General features: G+C 35.3%; 1 protein-coding gene and 1 non-coding gene across 2 annotated transcripts; one reads left to right on the top strand and one right to left on the bottom strand.

The window, feature by feature from the left end:
* Positions 1 to 108: 108 nt before the first annotated feature.
* On the bottom strand, positions 109 to 194 carry TRNAY-GUA. Its single transcript is given in 2 exon segments — positions 109 to 144; positions 158 to 194. It is a non-coding gene; the product is annotated as a tRNA-Tyr (tRNA).
* Positions 195 to 1,738: 1,544 nt separating this feature from the next.
* On the top strand, positions 1,739 to 3,060 carry LOC113756190 (cell number regulator 10-like; the record flags this gene model as incomplete). Its single annotated transcript, XM_027299957.1, has 3 exons — positions 1,739 to 1,820; positions 2,667 to 2,737; positions 2,925 to 3,060. Coding segments are annotated over exons 1-3 (289 nt in total), but the record flags the coding sequence as incomplete, so codon positions are not given.
* Positions 3,061 to 8,562: the final 5,502 nt, after the last annotated feature.

Below are 8,562 nucleotides of genomic sequence, written 5' to 3'. Positions count from 1 at the left end.
ACAGCAAGTTACTACTTCTCTCCGAGAGCCAATTTTTTCTTTTTCTTTCATTCTTGGTGAGCGGATTAAGTCATAAGTCATGAAAATTTGGTAGTGGAAAAAGTGAAATCCGACCTGCCGGATTCGAACCAGCGACCTAAGGATTGCTATGTAACAACTACAGTCCTCCGCTCTGCCAACTGAGCTAAGGTCGGCTGCTTTCGTTGTCATAATCACCAACCTAATATTTCCGAAAACAGTTTTGGTTGGTAATTTAAGTGCTTCTGAATTTCTGATCGTACCAATGATTTCAACAATGAGTGCGGGCTTGAACCGTACACCTTCAGTTTACAAGACTGATGCTCCGGAAAGCTTCGGCCTTTTTGGGAATACTGCATTTTTTTTCCTTTTTTGTTGTAAGATTATGAGAGAAACTCATAATAATAGGAGTAATACAATGAACAATTTAAGTCATAAATGATGAGAATTACAATTCAATAATACTAAAGTAACCCATAAATAATAGGAGGAGAAATTCATAGTTGTTTGAAATCTCAATTTTAATCATTAAAACAAGACTTATCGACAAAACATTGAAATTTTCCCTTTCATTTTCTTTAATTTAATTAATTTTTTTATTTTAAATTTCCTTTTGTTCTTAATATGCATGCGCTCAATATTGTACAATTATCACACCTCCAAAATTATTTATACTTTTCTCAAAAAAAAAAAATAGTTTGATGCAAAAAGAAATACCATGAAACCCACCAAAATAGGGCTCTTTCCTAAGACCACCCCTACATTCCCAAGTAAGGGGTGGATTACCTATTGTCTGGGGTGTTTTTCAATAACTTTACTATAATGATGTATAAAAAAAAATTTTACAGCAAATGATTAGATGTTTTTAGGAGGTATTATTGAGAATATATTTTGAGGTATTTTTAAAAATTAAAATTTTAGTGGGATGTTTTTAAAAATTTAGAAAACTTCATCACCACCCATCATCACCATTACCCATCACCGCCACAACTCCTCCCCCTCCCTCCCTCCCTTCTCCTCCTCTCTCCTCCCTTGACGTTTTCCTCCCTTTTCCTCTCTCTTCCTTCTCTCACCTCCTCTTCCGTAACCCCTCTCCCCTTTCTAGTCGCAGCCCACGACCAACGAAAAAAGGGAGAAGAGGGAGGAAGAAAGGGAGGAGGAGGGAGAAGATAGAGAAGAGAAGAAAAGAGAGTGGTGGTGGTAGTAGGTGGTGGGTGAAAGAAGAGAAAAAGGGTAGGATTTTGGTTTTTGTTTTTTAATTACGTGTATTTAAAAAACTTACAGTGTTTTTAGAATCGTTTTATTACTGTAACATTATTTATGAAAAATAATCCAATCTAAACAGAGCCACTTTCCTCGATATTTCCTACGAAACATCAAATGTTCTAATAGCTTTCCACCTTTTTGATCATTTCACATGATATCCTTCACGCATGCAGCCCCCGGAGAGAAGCAGATAGTAATTTTAAACTTTTGAAAAGATTAATGTGCCATATTATTTGCTTAAAAAAAAAAAGTGCCATATTATTCCTACGACACATAAAATGCTGCTCGCATAGACCCAAATACATCTCTATCATTTCACATGCATTGTAGAGCATCTTTTTGTCACAAATTAATTGTCTACATGTGTATGTTGGCCAGGGTTTGAAGACTTTGTTGTTTATAATTGGGAACAAAGTTGTGATCAGCTCAACCAAAAGTGCTTAACTAGTCAGTCATGTTTACGCCGCCTCTTACCCCAATTGCAGAGCGACCTACCAGCAATGGCATCATTTACATTTTTGTTCTTTTTCTTCGAGGTATATTAGCATTCACAAGGAATAATAAACAATTTCCTCTAACTTAAAAGTTGATGGATACAAAGTAGAATTAATCCAGGGAAGCTGATATTGGCATTCACACGAATCCCAGGCTCTCGCAGTCACCCGTCTGAATTACAGTAGATAATATAGATACTATCAATACAGATGTGGTAACGTGCAAAACTATAATAAATTATGTCACTCATTAAAATTTGTGTCTCACAAATAATTCTATGCTTCCTAATTCAAGTTATATCATCGTTTCAAAAGAAGAAAAATCATTTGGGTTATAATTTGCACTATGCAATTGATCAATTGTAGGAAATTTGAGTCTCATTCACACGAATTTGCTAAATGCACTCCTTGGAAACTGTTTTTATAATGTGAAAAGATAAAAATACCCCTCATGTATCTCTAACTGCACCAATGTATCTTCTTTGTTTTTTTTGGAAATAAAGTGGCTGTAATAGCAGTGAGAGATGAGAATATTCTCTTCGTTTCAAATGATAAAAGAATTTAAAGGAAGTGAAATTTTAAAAAAAGTATTATTAAACAACGGAAAAGAATATTGAGGTATTGCTTTACGAAATATTAAGGTTGTGAGATTAAATCAAATAAAGTGAGGAGTAAGGGATAACGAGTGTGGGCCACTTTCTTTATCTTATCAAATTACACTTAGTATGCGTAGTCCTATTTAGTATAGTAAATCCTTACTTATCAAAAAAATTTGATAGCACCGATATAAAATTCCCTTAATTGCTAATAAAGACAACTACGGCATTACATAAACTACACGTAGTTTATTAAGGTTTTTAATCTTCGTATATAATGTAATTTCTGCAGGTTGCCTTACCTGCTGGTGTCCTTGTGTTACCTTCGGGAGGAATGCTGAGATTGTGGATAAGGCCAAATTTGTAAGTACAAACAAGAATTTTTTTTACTATTAATTCATCAGTAATTTGGCTATGGAGGATATATAGGAAATACGTTAATTAAAAATTTTTCCCCATAATAGCTTGCTGCCAGATGGGGTGCATTTTCTATGCGTTGAATCTCATGTGTCATCATGCTGGATTTTCGTGGATTATTAGCATGGGATAGAGCACTAAGCTGAGGCAACACTACGGGATCAAGAATGGCGCATGCCCTGATTGTCTCATTCATTGCTTTTGCCAGCCTTGTGCCCTATGCCAAGAGTACCATGAACTTCAGTTCCAAGGATTTGATGTTTCTACTGGTATCCAACTTCACTTTTCTACCAAAATCCTCCTCCTTTCCATATTCTTGAACTTGTGGGATAGTTTGGATCTTGTATTTGTACCATATATAAATCTCGTAAAGTAATATGGATCATCAACCAAAACGTGTTGCATATTGTCTATGTGCTATATTGTTCTATACTTAACTTGCATGACCAATGACTCCTTTTTATAGCAATATTTCAATTTTGGTGGATTGACAGGTTGTCGAGCCCGTGCAATAATAATAAAAACTTAACTACCACCAAAATTAGTCAACAATCAAATCCAGGTACTGGAGCAGGGACTCTAGATGTGTAATGAGTTACTTGATTCACCCTAATTCTGAAGAGTGCTTAATCCGATATATCAGAATTAACTAATTGACAGAATTACTAACTAGCAGACAGTGGCAAGTAGGGTCGTCTCCTCAGTTACTGGGGAAAAGTTCGTTTCTTTTTAAACCAAGACAAACGGGGGGTTTGAGAATTGATTACTAATGAATTGCCAATAAAATGAATTAATTGCGAAAAATAATTAATTGAGAGAAATAATTGGAAACACTCTAGCCAATGATACACTTCAGAAATGGTTCATGCAACTGATTATCGATTCAAATATAATTCCAACATTTAATAATAGATTGGTTATAGCTGTCATACACGCGATAAACAATCAGCTTTTCCTTACTTTTTCGATTGTCAATGTACGACCGTTAACTATTTTTCTAACAAAAGAAACTAACCGTTAGGTACGACGTACGGATCTTAATCTTCTAAGATTGCATAAGAATTAAGAGAAACTGCCAAACCATAACTAACAAGGCTACGAGGGGGTTTCATTGATAAGTATAGAAGTCGTGCACAGGTTTTTCTGACATAACCCCAATTATGCTAAGTTTGCCTAGCGCGGGACGGAAGTAATCGAACAATTACGCATTCAACTACCCCCAATTAGCAAATAGACTACGTGAATAATTAAATATTACGCATCTATTTAATCATACACGATAGCTATAACAATTAAAAGTAGAAAATATACGAATACCAATAAATAAAAGAAACAATTAAAATAATTCAGATCTTACAATTATTATTGAACCAAATCTTCAATGGTCCCCTTGACTAAAAATAAGAAGCTAGTTCTCCATTAATGGAGAACAAGCCATGCGTAGAGAATTGGGAAAAGTTGTTAATTCTTGTCTACAAATTTCGGTCAAAAGAGGAAAGAAAGAACAAGTCCACAATTGTGGTTTTTTCGTTGGTTTCCTCCAAACTTTTCCAAAAGGCAAGACAAGTACAATGCTCCTTTTTCGTTTCTGGCTGCCTAAAAGGTGAGAGCAAAAATTGTTTTTTAACCTAAAGTATAAAGAGAGTCTGATATGTCTCCCCCCCCTCCCCCCCCAAAAAAAATCGGTCAAAGAGAGAAAGCCCAGCCGAAAAAGAAAGTCTTCTTCTAATTAAAGATAATCTTATTACAAGTTAACTTCTTCAGCTTTTCCTTTCCTTGAAAGTGACCCCACTGATTTTCCAATTTGTAACCAGCTACTTCCTTCATTTTTTGAAGCTTCCCTTGTGCAAGTAATCTCGAGAATCCGGACTCGAAGGCTGGAGTTAGGCGTGACCACGGCTAACTGTCAGGAAATCTTTTGGAATGTTGATTTTCAGTACTTTTTCTTTACCACTTCCTACAATTACACCAAACACAAAATCTAAGTAGAATCCTCCAAATAATGTAGTATTTAGTCCAAACAACTATGAAATATTAGCAAAATAGCCCACTAAAATGCACCCTATCATGGATAAAGGGTAGCTTTGGTGTCACTTTTTACGTAAATTATTTTTAATTTGTATCCAAATTAGGGGATGCGTAATAATTTTAAAGTGTTTGTAAAGGGCATATTTCATATTTTAATGCTCTTAATTTGTTCAATTGCTACCTTATTTTATTCTAAATTAGCAAATTAAGCCATTAATAGAGGTACATGTTGTCTGACCTAATCAATTTTATTATTATTATTTTCAATTTTTCCTCTCCAAACATTTAGTATTTTGAACCTTAGCCTATGGTTTAGGGCCTTTCGGCCAAATGTATGTTATTTGAAGAGTCTTCGAAGCCTTAGTCATTTATCGGTCATCTTTTGTTAACGGGCCTTGTGAATCGCTCATTATGGTTCCAATTCTGGTGACCCTTACAATCAGTAAATTTGTGTGTATAGAAGTATCCAGTGTATCATAACGAGTATAGGATAAAAATATGATTAAAAATTGTATTTAAAAAGTTCTTACAAAATTTTTTACAATAACACCTTTTTTTTTAATAAAGCCCAAATAATGTTAATATAAACGGAATGTTATCCATGTTGTTACCATGAATTTCCTATAGATTTTGGCCTTTTTGTCTTTGTCTGCTTCTTTAGTGCCCCATTTTTAGGTTAGTTATGCCCTAAATCCTGATGATTTTCAACAGAAAGAAAGATAAAGTAAGACACAATTTTCAGAGAGAAATTAATTAAGGGTTTGGTGACAAATAAAAGATGAGGGTAATAATTATACCTAGTAAATAGATATTTCTGTGCCCTCCAATAATAACTAAAAACTAACAAACTAACGGATGTAAGGAAGTGGACAGACACTCTCAATTAAATCTCTAAAATTTAAGTGAACATATTTCTCTTACTCCTCATTTACCATTTTGTCCTTCAGCAAAATGTGATATCCATTTTAAATTGGTATCTAACCAAAATCTACGAAACATGATTTTAGGCTTTAGCAGCAAATATTACAAAGAGTTCACTTATAAAAAGCGAGTTAAAATCATGATATTTCTAAGTAGAGTCACAAACGAGTCGAGTCAAGTTGATTTTTTAACTTATCGAGCCTAGGTTGACTTGTTTATGTGTGGTTTTCAGTTTGAGCTCGAGTTCAACAAGCCAAGAAATTGGAGTTCGAGCTTGACTCGACCAAGGAAAAGGCAGGCTCGAGATCGAATCAACAAGGCTCGCAAGTTGAAACTCAATTTCTGGCTCACAAGTATTTCGAATTGTTAGCTCAAGTTGCACTTGATTTTCTGGATCGAGAATAGTTCGAAGTCAGCTCGAAATCGTATTTAGAAAATAGGAATTATTGTAAATTGGAATTGATAGAGAGGCAATTATGTAATTTCATATGAACTTGAGTTGATTGAGCAGCTCTTTGAGCTATCGAGCCTGTGAAAGTACCACTTGAACTCAACTCACGTATGATAACAATTTGCTCAAGTCCGACTCGAGCTCTAACTTGAGCTGCTCGCAAAAGGCTCGTGAGTAGGTCGAGTCGTATATAGTCCTATTTTTAAATGATAGACATAAATATGGAATCCCTAAAATCAAGGAAGCAAGCCATCTTTTAGTCATTTTTATCACCTAAGTCGCGTTTAGTATAGCATTTTTCTATTATCAATATGGTAACCCTTTATTGAGGAATGGGTGAAAAAGAGACCAAAGTCATCTTTCAAGTCTAATATATGTTTCTATGCGTGTGGGAATCACAGATATGGAGAGTTCACCTATAAAAAAATGAGTTAAAATCACAGCATTTCTAATCGATAAACATAAATATGAGATCCTTAAAATCAAGGAGATGGATCATTTTTAATTTATTTATATCGCTTAACTCATATTGTGGCTTAGTATAGAATTTTTCTATTATCAATACGGTAACCCTTTACTGAGGAATGGATGAAAAAGAGACCAAGGTCATCTTTTAAGTCCAATATATTCCATCTTTCTATGCGTGTGAGATTCATAAATATGGGTTTGTTTCGATGCACAATATTTTACAAATTTTTTTTTACTTGAACGAAAATTACATTTTGTAAATATCTTTTGATTTTTTTAACTAACTTTTTATCTCACATATATCATGTCACAAAAAATACTACAACATTATTTTATTTTGTTTTGTCAAATAATCTTGTATCCGAACACACCCACAGCTCCCTCATATGAACTCCATATATGTATCCTCAATAGTTAATTAGGCAAAAATTTGCAGGAAACTTGCTATAAATTTTACCATTGCTGATGTAAACTTTGTAATGCACCATTTGTCGGGTTCAGAATTTCCACAGTCAACCAAACCCACAACATTGAATCTTGTACACGCTTGCGTGTGGCATTCGTTGAACCGATTTAATCAAGGTGTTGAATCTACGCCGACTCCAAACTGTCCAGATCAAGGATTAAATCGACGTGGTAATGCAGAAAATTCATAAGCAGGACTACAAAATTCAACGTGCTAATACAATCATGTCTCAAACAATAAGAAGCATGTCGAGTTTTAACATTCCACACTCTTCGTGTATAAATAGCTAGCCAATGTCCCCAAACAGTAAGGAAAAAACAAAGATAGAACATTTCATATATAGCATCTATAGCCTCCTAGTTTTGAACCATGTATTCATCAAATGAAAGCGATTTGCAGAAATCTCAACCACCGCCTCAAAACACACCTCGACAATGTATCGATAAAGCGACTAGGAGGGCTCTCGCTTGCCGTGCGGCACATGATTCCCGGGAAACTTGGTCTACACTGGGTGCCTAGTGATCTGCTTCTCTTTGATGGTCGGCCAAATTGGTAAGTGTTAATAGATCAAACTCAGTTACTTCTTAATTCCTATGTTAGCGCCAGTTATACATTCTTTAGGAGTATCACTCAATGTATTGGGGGTTTTTTTTTTTTTAAATTGTTCGGAAATGTTGTAACAGCCCCACTTTCCCCTAAGGCGAACCAAAGGGGTTAGCGGACTGCCTGCCCAGCTCTCGCCAGGACTACGGTACAGTTTACGTCGATCTATAACGTTCCGGAACATACCAAAACACGCAAACAAGTCAAAATCACAAAATAATAAAAAAAAAACGAAAATCAAAGCCGAAGATGAACAGTAACGGACACGTCAGAATCCGGCCGGAATCTGGCCGGATTAGCGGCCGGATTCTCGGCCGGATACAAGGCCGAGAGCAATCCAAAATTTTTTTCCAAAATCCTTCCCAATCCGGCCGGCAATCCGGCCAGTTTCTGGCCGGATTCCTGGCCGGATTCAGTCCAGTGACTTTTCGTTCAAAATTTAACTTTTGCCGTTTGAAATCCAAATCGATTCAAAGTTCATCCAAACATCAACCAAGCATATATACATTGAAATTCAACTTTTACAACCATAGTGTCATGCCAAAAACCATCTATCATGAATATACATACTCGGTTTGCCAATCAAAGAAAATGAACCCAATACACAATAGGGTTTCATTCGACCAGCTAAACAAATGCCATTTTACACTAGCTCAACTTGGCAATTGACTATCCAAATCAGTCCCAAAAGTAATTATATCCCTGTAAGGAAAACAAATGGAACGGGATGAGCTAAAGCCCAGTGAGTTACTACCACATAAGCAACTAAGAGCATATAGCATAACCTTTCATTTCAAGTACACAATTAAGGAATGAAACACATCGATAAAAGGA

This window comes from Coffea eugenioides, unplaced genomic scaffold (assembly GCF_003713205.1).
Source record: "Coffea eugenioides isolate CCC68of unplaced genomic scaffold, Ceug_1.0 ScVebR1_2042;HRSCAF=3001, whole genome shotgun sequence".
Classification (NCBI taxonomy): Eukaryota; Viridiplantae; Streptophyta; class Magnoliopsida; order Gentianales; family Rubiaceae; genus Coffea; species Coffea eugenioides.
This window is presented reverse-complemented; position numbering and strand designations above follow the sequence as displayed.